This window comes from Mustelus asterias, chromosome 14 (assembly GCF_964213995.1).
Source record: "Mustelus asterias chromosome 14, sMusAst1.hap1.1, whole genome shotgun sequence".
Taxonomy (NCBI): Eukaryota; Metazoa; Chordata; class Chondrichthyes; order Carcharhiniformes; family Triakidae; genus Mustelus; species Mustelus asterias.
In genome coordinates, this window is record NC_135814.1 from 17,434,971 (window position 1) to 17,461,996 (window position 27,026).

The 27,026-nt window shown below is 47.2% G+C and overlaps 1 protein-coding gene across 2 annotated transcripts in view; it reads left to right on the forward strand.

Annotated features, from left to right (window-relative positions):
• Positions 1-27,026, forward strand: part of gli2a (GLI family zinc finger 2a) — a 433,016-nt gene that overhangs the window by 383,620 nt on the left and 22,370 nt on the right. For both annotated transcript variants that reach the window (XM_078227922.1, XM_078227923.1), the window contains 2 exons: positions 1,442-1,591; positions 15,946-16,110. In XM_078227922.1, coding sequence (XP_078084048.1) covers positions 1,442-1,591; positions 15,946-16,110 — 315 coding nt within the window. The remainder of the gene's footprint in view (positions 1-1,441; positions 1,592-15,945; positions 16,111-27,026) is intronic.

The following is a 27,026-nucleotide window of genomic DNA, read 5'->3' on the forward strand; positions in this document are numbered from 1 at the left end:
GCTCCTCCTTCTGAGGTGTCCTCGTCAAAATTAATTTAACTCATTCAAGTATGCTGTGGTGCGGGCCTTTTTTTTAAAGTTTATTTATTAGTGTCACAAGTAGGCTTACATTAACACTGTGAAAATCTCCTAGTCGTCACACTCCGGCTGTTCGGGTACACTGAGGGAGAATTTAGCATGGCCAATGCATCTAATCAGCACGTCTTTCAAACTGTGGGAGGAAACCGGAGCGCCCGGAGGAAACCCACGCAGACACGGGGAGAATTTGCACAGACAGTGACCCAAGCTGGGAATTGAACCCGGGTCCCTGGCGCTATGAGGCAGCAGTGCTAACCACTGTGCCACCATGTAGCCCTTGTACACGCCAGGGCATACGTTGCTTCACTTTCTACCCAGCACCTTTCACAATTAGGCTGAAGTTCAGATTAAGGAGAAAATGATTCAGGATTTGAGTTTAATTTGTGTGCAGTGGCCATCCCTGAGCACTGACTGTTGGAGAGGGACGGTCCTGGTTGTTTAACCTGGTGGGAGTTCAATATTGTCCCATTTCATCTTTCTCTGTCCACAATAGATTTCTTTTTCTCTGAGTATTTGAGTCGCTTAGATCTTTATCTCAGATGTTGCTATTTCTGAGGATTCGATATGAGGGATATAGACAGAGTGGATAAGGAGCAACTGTTCCCCTTAGTTGAAAGGTCACGAGGGGACATAGATTCAAGGTGAGGGGCAAAAGGTTTAGAGGGGATGTGAGGAAATCTTATGAACCCAGAGAGTAGTGACGGTCTGGAATGCGCTGCCTGGGAGAGTGGTAGAGGCAGGTTGCCTCACATCCTTTAAAAAATATCTGGATGAGCACTTGGCACATCATAACATTCAAGGCTTTGGGTCAAGTGCTGGTAGATGGGATTAGGTGGAAGTTCAGGTGTGCCTCACGTGTCGGTGCGGACTCGATGGGCAGAAGGGTCTCTTCTGCACTGTGTGATTCTGTGAATATTGGTTACACTCCTTTTCTCTTCCACTTAAATCCTTCCCCTCCTTCAGGGCAAAATAATTGTGAAGCAGTTGAGATCTTCATTTCCCAGGTTCGATGTTCATTAGCTCAAGGGCTAATTCGTTTCTTAACTTCAAGGATCGTTTTTGCTCATTTTGGCTGTATCCCCAGTGTTCTTCTCCTTTGTGAGGGTCGCAGGCTTTTGGGCCTAGCTCTGACATACTGTTTGAGACCCTGCTTTGCCCAGCAGTTGCCATTTTCCATGAATGAACACAAGCTACTTAACTGTGGTGGTGGGGTGGGGGGGGGTGGGGGGGGGGGGGGGGCGTGGTGTGGGGGGGGGGGAGGTGTCATAGTTAAGTCTGATTCTGATTTGAAGACCAGCCGGTGAGAAATGTTGTTTTCACTGAAGAACCTTCACAGCCACCTTCCATGTGTTTCTTCCCACAGCACATTAACAATGAACACATCCACGGTGAGAAGAAGGAGTTTGTTTGCCGGTGGCGGGACTGTTCCCGGGAGCAGAAGCCGTTCAAGGCGCAGTACATGCTGGTGGTGCACATGCGACGACACACGGGGGAGAAACCACACAAGTGCACTGTAAGTTGATCAGCTGGTGAGGTGAGGGCGCACCTTGAGCAGGCAAGCGTGGAGAGGCGACAACCAATCCATCAATAATTGGCGGGAGGGGGTGAGGGGGGGTGGTGGTGGATCTTGAACGGTCACGGATATAGTAGGAATGTGAGTAGTTTTAATGCAAAGTTGTAACCGAGAGAAACATTGATGGTAACAGCCAGCCCTCATGCGCCATAACTTACAATGGCACCATTTTGGGCCTAGTAGTCATAGAATCCCTACAGTGCAGAAATGAAGTCATTCGGCCCATCAAGTCTGCACTGACCACAATCCCATCCTGGTCTTACCCCCATAATCCCACATATTTATCTTGTTAATCGCCTGACACTAGGGTCAATTTGGCATGGCCAATCAACCTAACCCGCACATCTTTGGAGTGTGGGAGGAAACCGGAGCACCCGAAGGAAACCCACGCAGAAATGGGGAGAATGTGCAAACTCCACACAGGCAGTGACCCGAAGCCAGAATTGAACCCGGGCGCTGTGAGGCAGCAGTGCTAACCACTGTGCCACCATGCCGCCCATGGGACAGTCAATGGCGTATAAAAGATCAGCTTGATCACCTGTACAAGCAGGCTTTATGAATTCAGAGAATTAGATTACAATTAAACCCATTCAAATAACAAACTCTTCAACTCAACAAAATGGCAGCCAGAGAGAATGGTGGCTGCAGACCCAAACTTCCCCAGACTCCCAGTGGGACACAGTGGCACAGTGGTTAGCACTGCTGCCTTACAGCACCGGTGACCCAAGTTCGATTCCGGCTGGGGTCACTGTCTGTGTGTGGAGTTTACACATTCTCCCCGTGTCTGCGTGGGTTTCCTCCGGGTGCTCCGGTTTCCTCCCACAGTCCAAAGATGTATGGGTTAGGTTGATTGGCCATACTAAATTGATCCTTAGTGTCAGGGGGACTAGCGAGAGTAAGTGAATGGAGCTGTGGGGATGGGGCCTGGGTGGGATTGTGGTCAGTGCAGACTCGATGGGCCGAATGGCCCCCTTCTGCACTGTAGGGATTCTATTCTTCTATGACTAACAGCCAGATTCTAGTCACAAGGAATTCTTTTTCAGGATTGTTTTTATTTTCAATTGGTTGGTTGACCTAAACATGCGCGACAGTAGGAATGGCCCTGCAGTGATGAAATGCCAGTACGGTAGCTAGGAATGGTTCTTATTCCAGGTACACTTGTAAGGACTTGTAAGCTGTTGCGTGAATTCAGAATTCCACTCATTTTGTTTTAGAGTGAGGAATGTGGAAAACAGGAACTTGGAAATAAAATACATTATTGAGAACTGGTGAACCAATAGATCGCAGCCCGAGTGCTCTGGGTAACTCGATAGCACTTTTCAAGATCGTCCATCAATACTTCAAGGCAATTTGGAGCAATAACAAACAAAAGAATTCGCTGCAGAAGATAATCCTTTAACCTCTTGTTTCAACCGTCTAAGCACCCTTGCTACTCATTTCAAATGTGCTAATTCCGTGCTTAGTAGGAGCAGACAGTGGAATGTCATCGGCTGATATCACCAGCCAGAATGTCTAGACCAGTGTTCCCGCTCTCACTCTATGGTCTCTTTCTGTTCTCGAGTAATTGTTTTTTGAGATATGGGGGGGGGGTCAAGACTGACGTGCTCACTTCGACCTGTGGCACTTTCCTGTGGTCAGGCCGAACAAGAGCCTGTGGCCGTACTTGAGCCAGTTGCCCCTTTTGACCCTTGTTCTGTCACAGCTCCTTCTGGAGGAGGTCAAAGAGCCGTTGGAGAAAGGAAAGGAGTCTCGGTTTTAGTTTAAATGAGGACCCGGTAACAGCTCGCGACCTTCCTGAGCTCGTAGACCAACCCCATATTGGGTCTCCCAAGAATAGGGTTGTGGGAAGGATGTCGAGGCCGGAGGCCTTACGACCTTTAAGAAATATTTGAATGAGCACTTGAAACATCAGAATATTCAAGGAAATGGGACAAGTGCAGGAAAATGGGATTAAGCGTGCCTTTAGTGACAGACACTATCCTTGCAGACTCAATGGGCCAAAGGGCTTTTTCTGCACTGTATGACACTATGGCCGGAATTTTACCGCTTCACCAATCCCGGGAATCGGAGCGGGCGAGGGGACGGAGCAATGGGAAGGTCTGTTGACCTCGGATGGGATTTTACGGTTTTGGGACCAGCGAGGCTGTAAAATCCCGCTCTATGACTCTAAGGTCAAGTTCGACAAAAACGTCAGCCGGAGACTAATCCCACCCACAGCTGGTGACACTCCTTCAGGATAAACCCTTTCCTTCACGCCCTTGGTGCCGGAACATCGTCAGAGACCGTCTCTCACTCCCAAAGAGCATTTTCGACAGAACTACTGTTTGATTTAAAAATTTACCAAAGAGATTGGTTGGAAGTAGATCCCGCAGGGGAAAAGGACTGTTTAACATTTTGGGCACAGATCATTTTGCTGAAATGTGTTGAAGAATCCCGACTACAAATCCAAAAACAGCTTTTCCTCTTCAACATTTCCATTTTGTTTTTGCATGTTCTGCTGCTGAAGATTATCATGGCTAGAAAATTGAAGGAGCAAGTTCAAAGAATTTTTGCCAAATAGAATATTTGAGCATGGGTTGCTTTCTATCAGTGTGGAGACAAATAGTACCATTTATTTAGTTAGAGGAATTGGATATTTCAAAGTTAAGAACATCAAAATGGATGTGGGCGCAGGGAGGAAAATAGCCTTGGTGTAGATAGCTTCAGTTGAAGAGTAAGTGCGGACAGAGGTAAGTGGGTTAATTGACCTTTTCTCTCACCTCTTGTGCTAAACATAAATAGACTTTGGAAAGCAACAGCCGTTCCAGTGTAAGCCCACCATAGGTTTACTTAGAGCATGTTGGAAAAGCTTGAAACAAGGTGTCCCGAGTGTTTTGGGACATCCAGCAGTTGTGAAAGGTGCTATCTCAGTGCATGTTCTCTCCTCTAACCCCCACAAGCTCCAGTTCATTCAGAACACTGCCACTGTTAATCTAACTTGCACCAAGTCCTATTCCCACCCATCAACCCCGCACTTGCTGACCAACATTGGTTCCCAAATTGGCTTCACCTCAAAGTTTGAGTATTGTTGAAAAAAGGGACAAGCTGTCTAAACTTTTTGTCTTGCACTTGTCAGAACAGATCACAAGCTTAGCACTTATGTGTGCAAGAAGCCACATACATACACATACAGAGCCTTGTAGTCAGAGGGAGCATGTCCATGCATCATGTCTTTTTCAGCTAAACAAAAGCTTATGGGGCAGCCATTCCCTGATTCATTCCCCGTGGCAATGTCTTGGCTCGTCAGCATCTACTTGCCTGGTTTGAATGGGAACAACAGCTTGACAGTTAACTGTTCTCTGGTGCATTCTCCATGGCAATGCTGGAAATTTGGGCAGAGAAATGGCAGATGGAGTTCAATCCTGATAAATGCGAAGTGATGCATTTTGGTGGGAATAATGTAGGGAGGAGCTACACGATAAATGGAAGAACCATAAAGGGTGTAGAGACGCAGAGGGACCTGGGTGTGCAAGTCCACAGATCTTTGAAGGTGACGTCACAGGTGGAGAAGGTGGTGAAGAAGGCATATGGCATGCTTGCCTTTATAGGACGGGGCATAGAGTATAAAAGTTGGGGTCTGATGTTGCAGATGTATAGAACGTTGGTTCGGCCGCATTTGGAATACTGCGTCCAGTTCTGGTCGCCACACTACCAGAAGGACGTGGAGGCTTTGGAGAGAGTACAGAGGAGGTTTACCAGGATGTTGCCTGGTATGGAGGGGCTTGGTTATGAGGAGAGATTGGGGAAACTGGGGTTGTTCTCCTTGGAAAGACGGAGGATGAGGGGAGACTTAATAGAGGTGTATAAAATTATGAAAGGCATAGATAGGGTGAACGGTGGGAAGCTTTTCCCCGGGTCGGTGGTGACGTTCACGAGGGGTCATAGGTTCAAGGTGAAGGGGGGGAGGTTTAACACAGATATCAGAAGGACATATTTTACACAGAGGGTCGTGGGGGCCTGGAATGTGTTGCCGGGCAAGGTGGTGGAGGCGGACACACTGGGAACGTTTAAGACTTATCTAGACAGCTATATGAACGGAGTGGGAATGGAGGGATACAAAAGAGTGGTCTAGTTTGGACTAGGGAGCGGCGCGGGCTAATTGTTCTTTGTTTCTCGTTTCAAGGCTTCATTCTATGATCATCTTGCTGGTGCCAGTACAGAGCGAGACTGCGGATAGTTGGGAACCTGTCTCGGGGGCAGGGAATTCAGATGGTGTTCGTAAAGCAGAAATGGAAATGAATAGGGTTGGGATGCATTTTCTGATCAGGGCCAGTGTGATCTCCTGGACTCGTTTCGATCGCCTCAGGGGGTCGGAGAGGAATTTCCCAGATTTATTTTCCCCATATTGGCCCTGGGGTTTTCACTCTGGGTTTTCGCCTCTCCCTGGAGATCACATGGTCTGGAATGGGGGGGAGTTAATAGGTTGTGATGAACAAAGCATCGTAGCTGTGAGGGACAGCTCGGTGGATAGGATATTAGGATGTAGATAGGCTGGAAAATTGGGCGGGGATCCTGGATTCAGGATTCAATCCTGGACCGGGGAGCGGCGCGGGCTTGGAGGGCCGAAGGGCCTGTTCCTGTGCTGTATTGTTCTTTGTTCTTCGTTCTTTGTTCAATGCCTTGACCAGTCAGCATCTACTTGCCTGGTTTGAATGGGAACAACAGCCTGACAGTTATCTGTTCTCTGGTGCATTCTCCATGGCAATGCCTTTACCAATTAGAGTCCACTCACCAACAATCAGCACTCTCTTCCCATGCAGTATAAATTGTTGTTCCCTTTATTGTTGGTAATCTTGCGACCTGTCCTGATTAGTGCAAGACCAAAAGCTGAGACAGAGGGCCCTATTTTACCATTTTAATTCTAAGTGCTGGGCGGACTTGAAACTGGGAGTGTTTCAGATCCGACTTTTAGACCCGTTCTCAGGTGCCCCCATACGCACTCTGCCTGCAAAAATATCAGCGATTCCGAATCATGCTGCAGAAGCCTGTGGGTGGGACTTAACGCACCCAAAATCCTGCAGCTCCGATCAGCGCCTCCATCTGCACACGCGCAGCAAAAAAATGATAGAATGCAGCTCCCCTACCACATCGCTCTTGGGCCGGATAATGCCTCCCCCTGGCCCCCACAGACATTACCCCACCCCCCAACATTACGGACCCCCTTATCCCCCCCTCCGCCACCCAGACCGATCGCGGGCCCCTCCTCCCCCTTCCCCCGCACGAATCTCAGGCAGGGTGGTAGCGGAACCTCCTTCCCCCTCAGTGATCTCAGGCAGAGTGGCAGCGGACCCCACCTTCCCCCCTCCCCTCCCCCCATGCCCCACCGATCTCAAGCAAAGAGCCATTGGACGCTAGGCACTTACCTCCTCACTAACTCAAGCGCCCGAATTGGACTTTTGTGGAGCATGTCTGTTTTGCACCGATTCCAGATGGGCGAACGTGGTGGCAAAGGGGGAAGTGCCGGTAAGGTTGGGCATGCAGCCCAATAAGTCAACTTAAATGCGTGCAAATGCATTTAAATGGCCGTCACGACGGCCATTTTTGGGCCTTGGTAAAAGGAGAACCAGCGCAGAGGCAGGCGCGGATGGCTGTACTCACCTCACCCAGGCTTTACCAAGTTTCTGCGCCCGAAAACGGGCGCAGCTTGATGGTAAAATTGGGCCCCATATCTCTTTTTTTTCATAAGCTAAGTTCTGTACTACCAAATGACTAAATTTAAAATCTTATCCTCGTGTCCAAATCCCTCCATGGCCTTCCCTCTTCCAGCCCAACAACCCTTTGCGATCTCTGCATTCCTCCAATTTCAGCCTCTTAAACATCCCCTATTTCCATGGCCCCGCCATCGGCCATCAAGCTTTTAGCTGCCTGGACCCTAAGCTCTGGAACTTCCTCCCTCAACCTCTCTGCCCGTCTCTCCCCATTTAAGACGCTCCGTAAAACTGAGCTCTGTGACTGAGCCTTCGGTCACCAGTCTTCCCGTGTGGGCCGGTGTCAGACTTTAAAAAATTTATTAGTGTCACAAGTAGGCTTACATTATCACTACAGTGGAGTTACTGTGAAAATCCCTTACTTTGAAGGAGATACCCCTCTAAGGCATATATATTGCTACTTTAAAGGTGCCATATATGTACAAGTTGTTGTTGTTTCAAGCGCAAGTCCTGACAATGAACTTAAGCAGAATACTGGAGCCTGAAGGAAATCATATATTAGAATAACCAGTTCCTTTAATGACATCCATTTGGAATACTGGACACCAGTGAACGTAAAACACCCCCCCGCCCCCCAGCAATGTCAACTGTCGATGCCCTCCTCTTGCCATAGGGGAGATCGGCTAATTCAGCACAGTGAAGAATGAAAATGGAGCACACTCTTCGGCATTCTCTTCCCATGCAGTATAAATTGTTGTTCCCGTTACTATTGGTAATCTTGTGATCTGTCCTGATTAGTGCAAGACTAAAACCTGAGACAGTATGTCTCCTTTTTTTTAGTAGGCTAAGTTCTGTCCTACCAAATGGCTAAATTTAAAATTCTCATCCTAGTGATCAACTCCCTCCAAGGCCTTCCCTCTTCCAGCCCAACAACCCTCTGTGATCTCTGCTTTCCTCCAATTCTGGCCTCTTGAACATCCCCTATTTCCATGGCCCCGTCACTTATGGGGTTCACTTGTTTACAATAACCCTCAATCATAAATCACCTCAGGTCCAGAGACTTATCCAGACACTTTAAATGATGAATTCAGAAAGTTTACTAACCAATAAAAAGGTAACAAGTTAGGCCGAAGGGCCTGTTTCCATGCTGTAAACCTCTAAGACCCTGTGACTCTAAATCAGAAAGATAAAAAAGCAAAATATCAATTAACGTGGCAATTTCCCTGCACAACAACACATTTTAGGGTGGAATTTCCAACCCCAACACTGGCGGGTAATGCCGGCGAGAGGAACGGGAAAATTGGGAGATTCGTTAAGAGTCAGCAGCTATCCACATTTTCCCGCCTCACCTGCAACGATGCCAGCCGGTGTTGGGGCTGGAAAATTCCGCTCTAAGGGCAGCATTTTCCGGCTGTTCACACCAGCGGGATACTATGCTCCCGCTGCAGTGAACGAAGGTTTGGCTGAGCGTCAAATTCCCCGTCCTTACTGGCCGGAAAATTCTGACCCTTGTCTTGCGGGAATGTCTCTTGGATGTACGGTGTCTGCTGAATATATGTCCCAAGGTCACAAAAACTGTTATTCTGCTCTGATTTCGACACTTTTTTAAAAATAGGATGATGAATAAAAATGCCAACGAGCTTTGGCTCAGGGGATGAAAAGCTATTGCACTTTAATTATTATTTCATGAATTTTTTTTTTTACTCTGCAAGTAGAACAGTCGATGTGTATTTTTTAAATCAGCATAAATACTTGCTACCTGGCAGAGTGGTTAAAAGGTTGATAGATTGTGTAAAGGTGTGTTAAAAATGAAAGCAGTTTGTTCCCAAATGTCTGGACTTCAAGGATGTTTCAACAGCAATTCTGTTGCTCAGCACAATGAACTCAGGGCGGTATTTTCCGGCTCTTCCCGGCCCAATGGTATCTTCTGATGCAAACAATGGGAAACCCCATTAACATCGGCGGGCCTGGAAAATCTTGCCGGCGGCCAATGGCAGGCCTCCTCTGCTACCACAAAACACGCCACAGGAGTGGGTGGGAAATCCCATCCTTAATGTTTACCTATGGAGGGATTTAAGTTTATTGATTAGTGTCACAAGTACGCTTACATTAACACTGCAGTGACATTACTGTGAAAATCCCCACACTCCAGAGTCTGTTCGGGTACACTGAGGGAGAATTTAACATGACCAATGCACCTAACCCGCATGTTTTTCGGACTGTGGGAGGAAACTGGAGCACCCGGAGGAAACCCACGCAGACATGGGGAGAACGTGCAGACTTCATGCAGACAGTGACCCGAGCCGGGAATCGAACTCAGGTCCCTGGCGCTGTGAGGCAGCTGTGCTAACCACTGTGCCACCGTGCTGCCCTACTTTATAGCCAAAGGTTCAGTGCAGCTTTCCTATTCCTTTACCCATAAATATTAGTCCTCCGGTCATTTTGAGGAAAACATTCTGCTGTGTTCGCCTCGCAGTAGGTTTTCGCACGGCTGACTGCCTGAGAACAGTATCTCGTCAAAGTTGGAGGTTTAATAGTCGCACGCTAATTATTAAGAGTGGCATCTGATGGCAGTGGTTTCAGAGGGGTTGCGCTCATGCTCTGTGAAGAAGGTAATTATTTCAGCAAAGGCGTTAACCCATCTTGTTTTAGACGGGTTTGTTTTACTGGGTCGATTCAATCATTTCACCCCCAGAAGGTCAAAAATTTGAATCGTCTGATGTGCATTAAGGACAGTGGCAGAATGAGAAAATAAACTGCCCTCACCCACCAGGGATTTGGATGCATATTGCATTGAGACTGCCGGGAGGTAGAGATCGATCTCCCCGCCCCACAACTAAACTACTAAAGATTGGATGGATAAACCATTGTCTGAGCCAATAGGCCACTGGGGAATAGGGAGGCAAAATGGCCACTATAACATTGGAAACATTGAAACAAGTGAATACGTACTAAGAAACACATTTAACAGATGCACAGTAGTTAGCACTGCTGCCTCACAGCGCCAGGGAGCCGGATTTGATTCCAGCTTCGGGCCACTGTCTGTGTGGAGTTTGCACGTTCTCCCTGTGTCTGCGTGGGTTTCCTCCGGGTGTTCCTTAGATCATAGATACCCTACAGTGCAGAAAGAGGCCATTTGGCCCATCGAGTCTGCACCGACCACAATCCCACCTACCACAATCCTATCCCCATATCCCTACATATTTTACCCACTAATCCCTCTAACCTACACATCTCAGGACACTAAGGGGCAATTTTTAGCATGGCCAATCAACCTAACCCGCACATCTTTGGACTGTGGGAGGAAACCGGAGCACCCGGAGGAAACCCACGCAGACACGAGGAGAATGTGCAAACTCCACACAGACAGTGACCCAAGCCGGGAATCGAACCCAGGTCCCTGGAGCTGTGAAGCAGCAGTGCTAACCACTGTGCTACCGTGCCGTGTGTTCCGGTTTCCTCCCACAGTCCAGGTTAGGTGGATTGGCCATGATGAATTGCCCCTTAGTGTCCAAAGATGTGCAGGTTAGGTGGATTGGCCATGGTAAAAGCATAGGGCTATGGGGATAGGGTGGAGGGGAGGGCCTGGGTGGGATGCACTTGCAGAGGGTCAGTACAGAATCAGTGGGCTGAATGGCCTCTATCTGCATTGTAGGGACCCTATGGGCCTATCTTTGTTGTGCTGACTCCAGGCATGCGAATACCCCATAATTCATGAACAAGATGTATTTTTCTCACATACTGAATTAAATCAGGGCTGGGAGGAGTGGAAGAGATCCACAGCTATCCTGAAGATTGATTTTGTTCGGCCTCTGCATATACAACCCCTCCGCATTCCTCTCCCATCCCCACCCCCTCCATTTCCCCAACTAGCTTCACCCCCCTCCCCCACACTTTCCATAATTGGATCCTCCACACAAGCAGATCTGAATCCCCCTCACGATTGGAGTGCCCACATGAAATGATTCCCCACACGATTGGAACCCTCCTCCCCACAATTGGACCTCCCCTAATTAGAAACCCTCCCCCATGATCAGACCCCTCCCCTATAATCGAACCCCACCTCTTCCCACAATTAGGATTGCCTCTCTTGATCGGGCCTGAGCCCCTCCCTTCCCCAACCCATATTACAGACCCTTCATGCCCCACATTGGAAACCATTCCCTATGATCAACCCCCCACCCACCCCCTCCTCCCCCCCAACAATTCAGACTGACTCCCCAACAATTGGGACCATCCCCTGCCATGATCGGGCTGGCTGACCTCAGGATCAGGCATTCCCATGATCGGTCCTCCTAACATTGCTGGTTGACTGCACTCCCATTCACACTAGGTGATAGCCTAGTGATATCGTTGCTCGACTATTAATCCAGAAACTCAGCTGATGGGGATCTGCCACGGCAGATGGTGGAATTTGAATTCAATAAAAAAGAATATCTGGAATTAAGAATCCTACTGATGACCATGAAACCATCGTCGATTGGGAGGAAAACCTACCTGGTTCACTCATGTCCTTTAGGAAAGGAAATCTGCCTGGTTACCTCGCCTGGCCTACATGTGACTCCAGAGTCACAGCATTGTGTTTGACTCTCAACTGCCCTCCCAAGAGCAATCAAGGATGGGCAATAAATACTGGCCAGCCAGCGACACCCATGTCCCTCTTTCCCCCACTCCCAATTGTGACTCTCTTTCTATCACACCCCCTCCCCCAATCACCAATACTCCCCCCTCACAACTCCTGAGCATCCCCTCACCACCTTTGCCAATCCTTTCACCAACCAACCCCCCCCGCCCCCCCCACTTGCAACACCTGGGCCTCTGTATGACTGGCACCCTGCCCCCATTATATCCTCATAGAATCAGCAAACTGCCTCCAGCTACTGTCCGCAGCTTGCTGGCAATATGCTACTGATTCCTCGGGCCCAGTTCGGGGCAAGGCTTGGGCCTCTGGCCTCTGCTGTACACGCTCAGCATGCCATCTATTTTGAGTCTGAAAACCAGGCCAAAATGAACCTCTCGGCCACATGTCTTTTCAGGCTTTTCTGTGTGTGTAAAATCCTCACACAATTTACACAGTGGTGCCAGATCCAGTTCAGTGCTTCCACGGCATGCCAAGGATTGTTAAATGAAAACTAATCGCGGCTTTTTAAAAATAATTTAACTAATTAACTTATTCCTGAAATAAGTACATATGCACACATTGGACTTGTGGCCTGTTAATGCAAGTCTACAAATGCAACAGTCACACAGAAAATATCCCCATTTAACTTGCCGAACTGCAAAATTTGGAAGGATTGTATGGGAATTGTTCCAAGAATCCAAAGGAATGCTGTAGGAAGTTGGCATGGATGTAGCCTGGAATATTTTCCTCTGGATAAAAACTTTGCAGGGAGGCCTGCTGGAAGAGCTTTTCAAATCTGCCTCATTTATGAGAGTTATGCGATATCTCAGACTCATTTGTATTTGCCAATTGAGAATAAATGCTCCCTGATTGAAATAATACCAGTTTTTGAAAGTTAGGCAGCAGCTGTTCCCACCCCGATTGAAATCCCAACTCCTTCCTTTCCACCAAACCTTCTTCATGTACCAGTGAGAACAGATTAACTTTAAACCCCAAAACGCACAAAGGCTCAAACAACAAAACTCCGAAAACGATAGAATCATACTTTGTCGTGTGACCGCAGTGCTAAAGCGCTAGGTATTTCTGATAAAATTTGCCTTTGCTGCATCGCCAATGTTCACATTTCTGTTAAAGATTTGTTGATTTTGCTCTGTTAGTTTAATAGGGAGATAGGTAACTGAACTGCAAAAGACCAACGGGCCCATTGAGCCTATCCCATTCCACGCAGTGCAACCTGGGCACACCATTAAACTGACCTCAATAGCATCCTGAAGCCCCACACCTCACTCTCCCACACCCCACTCCCACCGCCCCTCCCACCTTTAAACTGACCTCAATAGCATTCTCCAAGCCACCACCACCCCCCTCCCCCCCCAGTAATCATGCAAAGTGGGTGGCACAGTGGTTAGCACTGCTGCCTCACGGCGCCAGGGACCTTGAGTTCGATTCCCAGCTTGGGTCACCGTCTGCGCAGAGTCTGCATGTCTGCGTGGATTTCCTCCGGATGCCCCGGTTTCCTCCCACAGTCCGAAAGATGTGCTGCTTAGGTGCATTGCCCATGATAAATTGTAAAAGATGTGTAGTTTAAGTTTTAAGTTTATTTGTTAGTGTCACAAGTAGGCTTACATTAACACTGCAATGAAGTTGCTGTGAAAATCCCCTAATCGCCACATTCCGGCGCCTGTTCGGGTACATTAAGGGAGAATTTAGCACAGTCTGAAAGACGTGCAGGTTAGGTGCGTTGGCCATGCTAAATTCTCCCTCAGTGTTCCCGAACAGGCATCAGAGTGTGGCGGTTCGGGGATTTTCACAGTAACTTCATTGCAGTGTTAATGTCAGCCAACCTGTGACACTCATAAATAAGTAAACTTAACAAAGAATTGCTGTTGTACTTATTTAAGCTTCTGGATATTTTACTTAACAGACCAGTTCACCTGGGTGTTTTGCTTTCTAGAAATATTGGCTCAATTTTCACTGTGTGATAGGGGATCTTCACAGTAACTTCATTTCAGTGTCAATGTAAGCCTACTTGTGACACCAATAAATAAATTTAAAACTTAACTCCTGGGAAAGATACCCAGAGTTCACAGAGTTAGGAAGAAGAGAGAGGATGAGGGAATTACTGCCCCTCCGAACTGTGCAGCATTGAAATGGTGCAAAGTTACGAGCGTTAGCAACATTGCCAATGTTAAAATCTGCCTTTTGTTTTTCCCCTGCCTAGCGTATGCTGACCGAATCTGGGAAAAGCCAAATAAAGCCCACTCACACAGATCATATTGAACTTTGATTCACTCATCTGTCAATATTTACTGATTCCAGTTTTTCTGGAGTTTACTTTGTAGAAATATCCGTTTTTCCCAACATGATTTCCTTTAATAAGACCAGAAAGTGCTCCCAATATATAACTGGTCATGAACAACCGGAAAGGAAAGACTTGCAAAGGAATTATTTTGTCAGTTTTAAAGAAGGTGGTCCATCTGAAATATTAAACAGTTCTTTCTCTGTCAGCTGATGTCTAACCCTCTCTACTTTTACCATCCCAGTGTTTATTTCGGAATTCCAAAGTTTACACTTTTTCATGTTTATTATTTTCCTCGGTTACCAGTTTGGTGCCAAGTGCTTATTTAATAGTCCGAGGTCTTGTTGTCGGACATCTAGAGCTGTGTGATTGAGCGTGATGGAATGAGGGCTGCGATCTCCAAACTGCAAACTGGATCTTTAATTCTCCCAGAGGCTGGATTTGAATAATTTCCTCAATCCACCGTCCCTCAACGCCCACGGAAACCTGGAGAAAATCACCGCTTCCGGCTACATCTCTTTCAAATTAACTTCAGCAAACGAGAGGTTCTTCTCTCAGTCCTCCAAATGAGGGAGCGGATTTGTGTGTTTTTTTTTCTGACATTTGGTCCATTAACTCCAGAACTTTCCGAGCATGCCGAGGAACAGGCCCTTCCATTCATGAAACGCTTCCCTCCCCGCAGTTCACGCTCGCTGTCAGCCAACTGCTGCCTGATGATGGATTTGGTCACAGCCCACTTCTCCACAAATAATTGGCGTCAGATGCTAATGCCTGCAGCCTAGCATAAGTCATTTAGTTAGCCTCTGGCCTTGCAAACCAACTGCATCGAGAACAAGTACACCTTATTTTCTCCGAGAGCTTCCGCAGTAATGTTAGAAGAAGGATCTTCCATTCGGAATCTTTAATGATTTGATTTTCACTGGATAAATTGCACAAGGGCGGCACAGTGGTTAGCACTGCTGCCTCACAGTGCCGGGGACCCGGGTTCAATTCCGGCCTCGGGTCACTGTCTGGAGTTTGCACTTTCTCCCCGTGTCTGTGTAGGTTTCCTCTCACAGTCCAAAGATGTGCACGGGTTAAGTTGATTGGCCGTGCTAAATTGACCCTTAGTGTCAGGGGGATTAGCAGGGTAAATGTGTGGGGTTACGGGCATAGGGCCTGGGTGAGATTGTGGTCGGTGCAGACTCGATGGACCGAATGGCCTCCTTCTATACTGTAGGCGTTCTATGAATCGGTGGAGCAAGTTGAGGCAACGCATAAACTAGCGGTTCCTGACAGTTGGTAACAGGTTAACATAGTCAGTAGTGGAGGAGAAGAGGTGGAGATTTGTCTCCCTGCATACCGGTCTTGTTGTCAAGGGTGTTGCAGTGGGGAGGGGTCATTCAGGAGGTAGCGGCGGGGGGAGACAGCAAGCACAGAGAGAGCTGCTATTGGGGCTGCTGTCCTGTGTTGACAAGCAGCTGGCTGGAGGACAAAACTGGCAGGAAGTATCCTGCTTTGTATGACTCAATATCACATCGGGTGATGCATTCATCCCCTCAGGGAGCCAGCAGTTTGAAATGATCTGCTCAAGCTAATATAACTTTCTTGGCCATTGACTCAACACCAGAGTACACTTCTGTGCGATGCTTCGCCCCAGGCTTGTCTTTTAAATGTGATTTTTGCTTCTCTCTCTCTGTCTCTCCAGTTTGAGGGCTGCAGTAAAGCGTACTCACGACTTGAGAACTTGAAGACTCACCTGAGGTCGCACACAGGGGAGAAACCATATGTTTGTGAACATGAAGGCTGTAACAAAGCATTCTCCAACGCATCGGATCGAGCCAAACATCAGAACAGGACTCATTCCAATGAGGTAGGGCAAACTGACTGAATCTTAGCTTCACCCAAACGAAAAGTCATGGAAATGTCCCAGGGTTTAAACAGTGAAAGAGAGTGTCTATTTTTCTCTCAGCCTTTGGTAAGACTAATTCCTCATACGTGTAAATCAAGTGCTGTCCTGCAACACGAGGTGGAATTTTACAGCCCCCCCGCTAGCAGTTTTGAAGATGGGAGGGGTTGTATCATCTCGTGCGCATCCTTCTTAGAAACATAAAAACATAGAAACTAGAAGCAGGAGTAGGCCATTCGGCCCTTCGAGCCTGCTCCGCCATTCATTTTGATCATGACTGATCATCAAACTCAATATCCTGATCCCAGCTTCCCACCACTTGCCGACCCGACTGCCCTTGACCTGCCTCACATTTAACAGGGGTCGGTAGAGGTGACGGGTAGCCTACATGCACTTAAATGCCTCACCACCACCACCCCCCCCCCCCCCCCCACCCCGTCACTATTTTACCCACAGCAAGGGACATCCCACACCAGTCGTTTGTCCAACAGGTTTAGCTATGTGGGCTTGTTTTGCACAAGGAAAGGTAGCTCCTTTGGTGGTCTCTTGGGCCCACTCATCCTCCCCCGTGGTCACACCTTCCCTTCAGCCCTCAAACACAGCCCCTCAAACCTGGTTCCCCCCCCCGCCTCACTGGGGCCTGCCATTCAGGTCTTGCCCACTTACCCTGACTCTGCTGACTTCCGTAACCTGTTCTTCAGGGACTGCCTGTAGTCCCAGTAATGGCCACCACTCAAACCACTGCCAGGATGACAGAGCTGCAAGCTATCCAACTGGCCGGCAGCTCCCTAAGGTAGGACCTTCTCCCAGATGGGGGTAGTAGTCTCACTGAAGCAATGAAAACCCCGCCAAATGTTAAGTGGCTGCACAGCAGTTGGTATTGGTGAGGCTGCCGTCTGTCTGGGGCATCTGAAAAATTCTGCCAATGAAGTGGTGGCACGGTGGTTAGCACTGCTGCCTCACAGCGCCGGGGACCCAGATTCAATAGCAGCCTTGGGTCACTGTCTGTGCGGAGTTTGAATGTTCTTCCTGTGTCTGCGTGGGTTTCCTCCAGGTGTTCCGGTTTCCTCCCACAGTCCAAAGATGTGCAGGTTAGGTTGATTGGCCATGCAAAATTTCCACCTAGATTCAGGGGGACTAGCAGGGTAAATGCATGGGGTTGCGGGGCTAGGGCCTGGGTGGGACTGTTGTCACTGCAGGTTGTAGGGATTCTGTGTCCGAAAGACATGGTGGTTAGGTGCATTGGCCATGCTAAATTCTCCTTCAGTGTACCCGAACAGGTGCCGGAGTGTGACAACTGGGTGATTTTCACAGTAACTTCATTTCAGTGTTAATGTAAGCCTAATTGTGACTAATAAATAAACTTTAAAAATCTGGTGAGTAATATTGCACGAGTTAAGATTTTTTTAAGATTTGTGACTTTTCTTGTTTTATTCCCCTTGCTGTAGTTTCCCCCAATTTCTTTTCTTTACCCCTCTTCTATTCAAATGTAATTACATTAGAGAGACATATATTAGAGAGACATAAGCTAATCGCAAAGAGCCTCAGAATTGGTTAGATATGCCCCACAGGTCATGAAGGAAAAGACAGGTTAAGAACTGAGGAAGGTTAATGTTTCAGGTACATATCCTTTTTTTTACTCCCTATAGAATTGATCACATTTCTAGAATTTTCTCTTTTGTTACAGATTTCGAGCGGTTGATTTTTTTTCTATTTTTTTATGTTCCATTGCCATTCTTTGAACGAGTGCTGTTGATGATAGGACTCTTTACAACGCTTAGAACATGGATTGAGAAATGGACGTTGACCCAGTTACTTTCACTCTTGTAAATTTGATTTCTTCGTCAATGAATCTCAATGTTATTTGGGTCGGGTGACACAAAGGATAATAGTTGTGGGACCTTTGAGCAGTTTCCCCAGAATGAACCGTCATCCGTGTCACATTAACGGGATGCAAATTAGTTTCACGCCGGCCTCCAGTGGGTTTCCCGACTCACCATGGAGGGTATCAGCGGATGATCCCTCGGTAAATTGTTGCTGGTGTGAAACCGATTTCGGGGCTTCCCACCATATTCCCCCCACACCCCCCCCGCCCCCCCCCCCCCCCCCCTGCAATGCCCACCTTCGAACGATGGGGGAATTGGAAGAATTCTTCCCGGAATGTTATTCCTGGAGAAAACATTCAGATTATCTTTTTGTGTTACCATATTGGACCATTTTTGTATCTGCTTTCCTGCATGTAGTACCATTATTAAACCAGTCTAATCCATTTGTCACAATTTTCCCAGACTCCAGGGGGGTGATTTTAGCAAAGAAATACTAAGTGCCGAACATGAGTGAAAACGGGAGAGAATTGTGAGCTGCAAGATGTAATCATACGGCACTTAGAAAGAAAATGAGGTAAAATGTGACTCTCACCAGCAAGGGGGAATGGGTGAAGCCTAATCTCACCAGGAAGCTGGCTGCTTAGCTGTAGAGGTACTTTTGCGCAGGTGTCCCAATCTCCCAAGGCACTGTAGTCCCCCCACCAACCCCCCCCCCACACCTCCCCATCATGACCCCGCCCTGGCACGTGCCTGCCCTATTCAGTACCCGACCCTTCCCTTAGGTCCCACATCCCTGACATTGCCCCGCGCCCAGTGGGCAGTGCCAGGCTGGCAGTGCCAGGGTTTCAATGGCCTCCAGTCCCACCAGTGCGGCCATCACTACCACTGCCACTGCCAGCGAGCATGGAGAATTTGGCACTCAGCCAAATCTCCACTCACAGCAGCGGGACCGGATAATCCCGGCTACCGGCAAGCTCGGAGAATTCCAGTCCATAGTAGACTTTTCTCTTTTAAGATGTATGTCAAACTCAAAAACAATTTCTAGCTAACAGAAAGAACACTCTGTCCAGGATCCAATCTATGGAACGTTTCTCAATCATTGCACACATACCATGTGCACAAGTTTCAAAAGTCACAATTATTGGCCACATTGAAAATATCAGGAGCAGCTTCCAGTTATCCAGTGATCATAGAGGAATCATAGAATCCCTACAGAGTCTGCACTGAATCTCCAACAAAGCATCCTACCTGGGCCCTATCCCCGTGGCCCTACGTATTGACCCCACTAATCCCCCTAACCTACACATCTTGGAACACTAAGTGATGATTCAGCTGTGGTCTAAGATTAAAATGTAAGCAGGAAATGACAAACGGGGAGGATCAGATCATTACTTGATTTTGGTAATTTTTCACAGAGGACAAGGACAAATTGTCAAAGATAAATGAGCATTTTTGCTCCGCGCGGAATGAGGGTAAATTTTCCATGGCAAGTTTCCTGTGTTCCACCCAACAGCTGCTGGCTGGATGGTGTCAACACCTGGTGACAAAAGACTGCCAGGAATGTCTCTGAAACAAATCAAGAGTCATCATTTACCGTAATGTTCAGTACATTGCACGCAAATGCTTAGTTCACCCACTGAATTAGGGCCTGCGACTCTAGAACCAGAAGATGGCTACAGCACAGAAAGAGGCCAGCCGACCCATTCTAGCTGGGCCAAGTCTTTGTCAAAGTTGCACAGCGGGACTGATAATCTTGTTGGTGCAAAAATAATGTTCCGAGTTGTGCACCAATGTGGCATGGACACCAGATTCACAGGGATCTCTTTTTAACTTTCACCAATAGAACAGCAATGAGAAGGCAGCACTTAATGCTAAGAAACAGAGGCGGGTGAAGGAGAGCCTTAGCCCAGTGTGTCCTAGAGAACAGACACTGCCTTTAAAAGCAGAGCAAATTTTGCAGACAGCACTAGTTAGTGAGGATGAGTATTCGTCACGTGTTCGTGATAAGATGGGAGTGATGCCACAGTGGAAAACAGTAAATGCCCTTCAACATGAGGGTGCAGACGTAAGGCAGGATCACAAATGACTGCGCACTGATGTAGAAATCTGGGAGAGTTCTGCCTCACTCAAAAATGTTAATCTGACTTTCTCTGTCACACTCTGACCTGCTGCCAGCAAGCATGGAGAGCATGGAAAGCCTTTTGTACTTTAATTAATGTGAAAGGTATTGTTCAGGAAACAGTCATTCTTTCCTTACCTGTGTAAAGTACATGAAAGACGGGAGAAGTCATGCATCAGTTAATCATAGAATCCTACAGTGCAGAAGGAGGCCATTCAGCCCATCGAGTCAGCACCAACCACAATCCCACCCAGGCCCTATCCCCATAACCCCATGCATTTACTCGAGCTAGTCCCCCTGACACCAAGGGACAATTTAGCATGGCCAACCCACCTAACCCGCACATCATTGGAGTGAGAGGAAACCAGAGCACCCGGAGGAAACCCACACAGACACTGGGGGAACGTGCAAACTCCACACAGACAGTGACCCAAGCCGGGAATCGAACCCGGGTCCCTGGCGCTGTGAGGCAGCAGTGCTAACCACTGTGCCACCATGCCACCCGTAATTGGATGTACCATCTACTCCAGTCAGTTCAAAGATTCTTCATTTATTAGATCAATCAGTTTTTGGTCAGAGGTTAGGGTTAGACCAGTGATGGGCAATCTAGGCTGGGGTGAGGGTCACATGAGTGGCCCTCCTTCATCTCAGGTGATTGCAAGATTGAAATCGGACTTGTTCACTAACCATAACCGCCATGAATATGATTAAATATATTTAATACACATTGAATATTTCATAATGAGTTACAGAAAATGCTTAATCATTTATAATGTCATCAACTTAAAATGGTAAAAACAAAAGAAATATTGACACTTTGGCCGCAGAGGGAGTGCAGGGCTCTCACAGTCAGTGCTGTGGTCAGTCAGCACGCGCCTCACTTCACTTGCCCTCGCTTTACGTGTGAATCACTTCAGTCATGCAGGTAGGAAAAAAAAACAACACAGACAGAAATCAGCGGAATGTGGCAACCCTGCGCGGGGCCAACGGTCAGCGGTCAAGGGCGGCACGGTAGCACAGTGGTTAGCACTGCTGCTTCGCAGCTCCAGGAACCTGGGTTCGATTCCCGGCTTGGGTCACTGTCTGTGTGGAGTTTGCACATTCTCCCCGTGTCTGCGTGGGTTTCCTCCAGGTGCTCTGGTTTCCTCCCACAGTCCAAAGATGTGCGGGTTAGGTTGATTGGCCATGCTAAAATTGCCCCTTAGTGTCCTGGGAGGGATTAGCGGGTAAAATATGTAGGGATATGGGGGTAGGGCCTGGGTGGGATTGTGGTCGGTGCAGACTCGATGGGCCGAATGGCCTCTTTCTGTACTGTAGGGTTTCTACGATTTCTATGATTTCTAAAATGTCTCGTGGGCCGCACTCAGAACCCAGATAGATGGGTTCTTGTGGGGCATTCTAGGACGAGAGGTGATAGTCTTAGGATAAGGGGTAAAGGAGAAACTACTTCTCCCAAAGGGTTGTGAATCTGTGGAATTTGTTATCCCAAAGTGCAGTGGGTGCTGAGACAGTGAGTAAATTTAAGGAGGAATTAGGTACATTTTTAATTGGTAATGGGTTGAAGGATTTTGGGGAGAAGGCAGGAAAATGGGGAGGAGGAACATATCAGCCATGATCGAATGGCAGGGAGGGCTCGATGGGCTGAACAGCCTAATTCTGCCCCTATATCTTATGAACTTAAGAAGGTGGGCTGCATGTGGCCCCCGGATAGCAGGCTGCCCACCATTAGATCTGGGGGAGCTGGAAGGAGTCAGTTTGAATTAACTACAGACTGTGCACATTCCAAGTGAAGTTCTGGAGATGTTTTCTCTTTCCTGGGGGGATGCGAGCAGAGGAGTCAACAGTATTTTTCAAATTGGATAATCGCTCTCATCCTCCTCCACCCCCGGAAAGTTTTTCATTAAAATGCGGCAGACAGAAGAGGAGGAGCAAGTACCTCCCTGCAATATTCTCTCCAGCCCTGAGACCAGTACAAGAGGGCCAACAAGGCCCAGCCCAGAGTACTCATTTGGAAATGTGTTCAGTGCGGCTACTTAAACCCCAATCAGCAAAATTAATTAGCTCATTCCAGTGTTTGGTTTTATGCAGAATTAAGGTGGTAGTTTAGGATAAAAGTGTAATTTAATTGAGATTAGGATTTGTTTTGCTTTTCAAGTCTGGTTAAAAGAGCGTAATAATGGGTTGACTTTGAGGGGAGGTGGTAGAATGAGGGGGGGAGGAGTTGTGTAGTAATATCTTCTTCGGGTTCGATCTAGAATTCCAGTACTTTGCGTAGACTGACACCCACTAAATTGTAGCCTTTCAACATTGGAATAAACTGAGCTGGTGTCTGAAGTTTATTCCAGTGTACAATTTGTGCACAGAAGTTATATGATATGTTCAAAACAACACTAAACCAACCCGCCATACAAATAACAGTTTGTGTAATTTGTAGTGCTAATGTTGCCTCAAATGGGCGACATTTGTTTCAAAGTGAATTTCCTGGTATGTGAGCAAGACCTCGCTTCATTTTGATGTACCATCCTGAAAAGCACTTACATCTAATTATTCTATCCAGTGTTTTAAAATGGCTGCAAATGCCCCATGAGCTGACTTGTCATTCGATGGTTCAGTTGATGCTTAAACTCCAAGAGTTAAGTTACGAGGAAATGTTACACAAACTAGGATAATAAGAACAGAAAGCGCTGGAAATACTCAGCAAGGTCGGCAGCGTCAGTGGAGAGAGAAACAGAGTGAACACTTCAGGACATTAACCTTTCATCGGAACCCAAGGTGCTGAGCTGATGAATGGTAATCCGCCCGAAACATTGGGTGGGATTTTCCGGCCCCCAAGCAGCGTGTTTCCCGACAGCGGAGGAGGCTCACCATTGGCCGCTGGCAGGATCTTCCAGTCCTGCCGAGGTCTGTGGCATTTTGCGTGACTTGCTCGTCTCACTGCCTGGGTAACCGCCGCGAGAGGATCACCTTTGAGGGACCGGAAGATCCCACAGGCGGCAAGGATTGGAAACATCTGCACGTTAACTCTGCCTCTGTCTTCACAGATGCTGTCAGACATGTTGTGTATTTTGTTATATTCAAATTCCTAGTGTCCGCAGGGCAGTACAGTGGTTAGCACTGCTGCCTCACAGCGCCAGGAACCTGAGTTCGATTCCTGGCTTGGGTCACTGTCTGCGCGGAGTCCACATATTCTCCCCGCGTCTTCATGGGTTTCCTGCGGGTGCTCCGGTTTCCTCCCACAGTCTGAAAGACGTGCTGGTTAGGTGCATTGGCCGTGCTAAAGGAGGTGGTGGAAGCAGGTGCATTAGCAACATTTAAGAGGCATCTGGATGGGTACATGAATAGGGAGGGAATAGCGGGATACAGACCGAGTAAGGGCAAGGGTTTTTTTTAAGTTTAGTTAGGGCATCATGATCGGCACAGGTTTGGAGGGCCGAAGGGCCTGTTCCTGTGCTGTACTTTTCTTTGTTCTTTGTTAAATTCTTCCTCAGTGCACCCGAACAGACGCCAGAATGTGGCAACTAGAGGATTTTCACAGTAACTTCATTGCAGTGTTAATAAAAGCCTATTTGTGACACTGATGATAAATAAAATAAATATTTTACAATTAGGATTATATTTGCTGGAACTTTGAAGGTTAAGGGGTGAGTTGATTGAGGGTTTCAAGATGTGAAGGTGAACAGATGGAATACACTAGGAAAATCTATCCCCACTGGTTGGGGTGTCTGGGCTAGGGATCCACAGCTAACAATTCGAGCAAGACCGTTCAGGGTGAAATTCGGAAACGCTTCTTCACACACAAAGTGGCAGAAATTTGGAACACTCTCCTTCAAGTGGCAGTCAATGCTAAATCAACTTTAAATCTGAGAGTGATAGATATTTTTGTCAATCAAAGGTATTATGGGATATGGGGCAAAGACAGGTGTATGTAAACAAGTCAGAGATCACCCTAATCTCAGAGAATCAAACAGATGCAGCGCAGAAGGAGGTCATTCGGCCCATTGAGACTGCACCGATCACACAATCCCACCCAGGCCCTATCCCCGTACCCCCATGTAATTTACCCTGCTAATCCCCCTGACACTAGGGGACAATTTACCGCAGCCAATCCATCTAACCCGCACTGTGAGAGGAAACCGGAGCCCCCGGAGGAGACCCACGCAGAAAATATATAAAATATCCATTAAGCTCATGCTTGACTAGATAACTAGATAAGAACACGAGGGAGAAAAGAATAGAATCATAAAATCCCTTCAGTGCAGAAAGAGGCCATTTGGCCTATCAAGTCTGCACCAACAACAATCCCACCCAGGCCCTATCCTCGTAACCCCACGTATTTACCCTGCTAACCCGCTATTGGGCAATTGAGCATTGCCAATCAACCTACCCTGCATATTTTTGGATTGTGGGAGGAAACCGGAGCACCCGGAGGAAACCTATGCAGACACAGGGAGCACATGCAAACAGAGTCCCTGGCTCTGTGAGGCATCAGTGCTAATCACTGTGACACCGTGCTGCCCATGTCATTTGCCTGCAGAATTGCTTGCTCTAACCCGGCCTGTTATACCTACACAAATGCTCCTGTCAGCAACACTGGCTTCATAGCAATTGGGAGCCAGAACCCTGGCTGATCTTCTTCTCCCCCTCTTTTGTCCAGAGGCACTGAGGCCAATTGCAGCACTCCTCCTGTCATCACAGGCAAGATCAGTACAACTTCCTTAGCGATTACTTTGAATCGTTAATAATGTGCAATCATGTTTCTTTTTGACTCTCCCTCAAGGTAGAAGAATGTTTCAGTTAAAAAGGAGCTCTCATTATAGCTTGAAAGACATTTTTGCCAGTTTGATGGTCTGCTGATATTTGCTAAATTAATCTGCACTAGAATGAAGGAAGATTGCATCCACAGAGCCTAATGAATGTGCAAGATTACTAATTTTATTGGAATTTATTGTGTAACTGCTGTTCTATTTTTGTAAGTTGAAACATATAAATAGCCTCATATGGGAGCTGGTTTGAACTTATAGTGGCTGTCCAATAAAATGACTTTTGGAGTTCAGCGTTTATTATTTTCTTCCTGTTTCTAGGTGTCCACAGACTATACTGCCAAGTCAAGCCTGAGAAAGCATTCAGGCAGCCAAATTCCAAAGCTCTTGTATTACTGGCAGTTTTGAGCTGATAGCATGTAGGTTGCTGAGAGACAATTCTCTGCCTGATTCCTCCTTGTGGAAAAATACTCAGGCTCCTCTTGCTGCCTCCCTTCTAAGGCGTGAAGCGGGTGGCCGTAGCAAATAGCGGGACTCTTGTGGGCTCCTTGAAAGCCAATTATTGCAGGTGCTGGAATCTGAAACCAAAAGAGAAAATGCTGGAGAATCTCAGCAGGTCTGGCAGCATCTGTAAGGAGAGAAAAGAGCTGACGTTTTGAGTCCAGCTTTTGACAAAGGGTCACCTGGACTCGAAACGTCAGCTCTTTTCTCTCCTTACAGATGGTGCCAGGCCTGCTGAGATTTTCCAGCATTTTCTCTTTTGGACTCTTGTGGGCTTCTGCCCAGGTACAGGAGGAAAATGAGGAAATCAAAATAAATAATGTCCATCCAGTGTTATTCCCAGTGCCTATGCAGTGTTATTCCCAGTGCCTATCCAGTGTTATTCCCAGTGCCTATGCAGTGTTATTCTCTTTGGAATATTGTTATTTTGTGTGCTGCCTTTCTAATGTTCTATTCTGTTTCCACCATTGTTCCCTTCATGTCCATCCAGTGTTATTTACAATGTCCATCCAATGTCATTTTCGACCTCCATCCGATGCCATTCCCTGTGCCTTTTCCGATCTGAATCCAGTATTATTTAGCACCACGGAATCCCTACAGTGCAGAAGGAGGCCATCAAGTCTGCACCAATGCTCCGAAAGAGCATTCCACCCAGGTCCATCCCTCCCTGTCCTATCCCCATAACCCCACGTATTTACCCCGCTAATTCCCCCTGACCTACGCGTCTCGGGACATTAAGGGACAATTTACCATAGCCAATCTCCCTAAGCTGCACATTCTTGGACTGTAGCAGGAAACCAGAGCACCCATACACTGGAAGAATGTGCAAACTCCACACAGGCAGTGATCCAAGCCAGGATTTGAACCCAGGTCCCTGGCTCTGTGAGGCAGCAGTGCTAACCACTGTGCCACCGTGCCACCCAAGTGTCCGTCCAGTGTTATTTAGTGTCCATCCAGTGTTATTCCCAGTGCCTATGCAGTGTTATTTTGCTTTTGTTGTGATGTCAGAGCTCAGGTTGGACTGCGGAGGATTTTCAAAGGATTTAACTTGCTGGAGGGCATTCTGTAGATTCAAATAAATGCTAACAACATGTGTGTTGTGTTTTGCAATTGACGGGTCTTGGTCAAATGAATTAGGGTCTGTGCAGTTTTGAACTTTGCAAAAGAGGTCATTTTAGCTGTCAGCTAGTGAACAAGGGACTGACAGTAGCAGAGTAAACTGAACACTGGCCATTGGAGAATGGTTCAATTAAAGCAATCTCCATTCTGGTATATGAATCCATTGTGAAAAGAAAAAAATACTTAATTTATATAGCGTCTTTCACACCCTCAGGAGATCACAAGTGCTTTACAGCCAATTAAGCGCTTTTGAAAGGTACGCACTGTTGTAATATAGGAAACTACATTGTAAACTTTTGTGCATAGATGAAAACTAATTGCTTGAAAATAATTCATTCTTCCTTCTTAAATAAAGAGATTAATGAGTTCGTTTTCAGCGTAGATATCAGTTGCTACAGTCCGAGACTGTTGCCCAGTGATAGAAAAGCTTAACATTGAACAATAGCAAAATAAACCAGTTTTCAGCATAAAAATACATCAGTGTGACAGCAAAATCAGACTGGTACTGATATAGAAAGCCTTCAATCTATTTTCTTAAAGACAGCTTATGTAAAT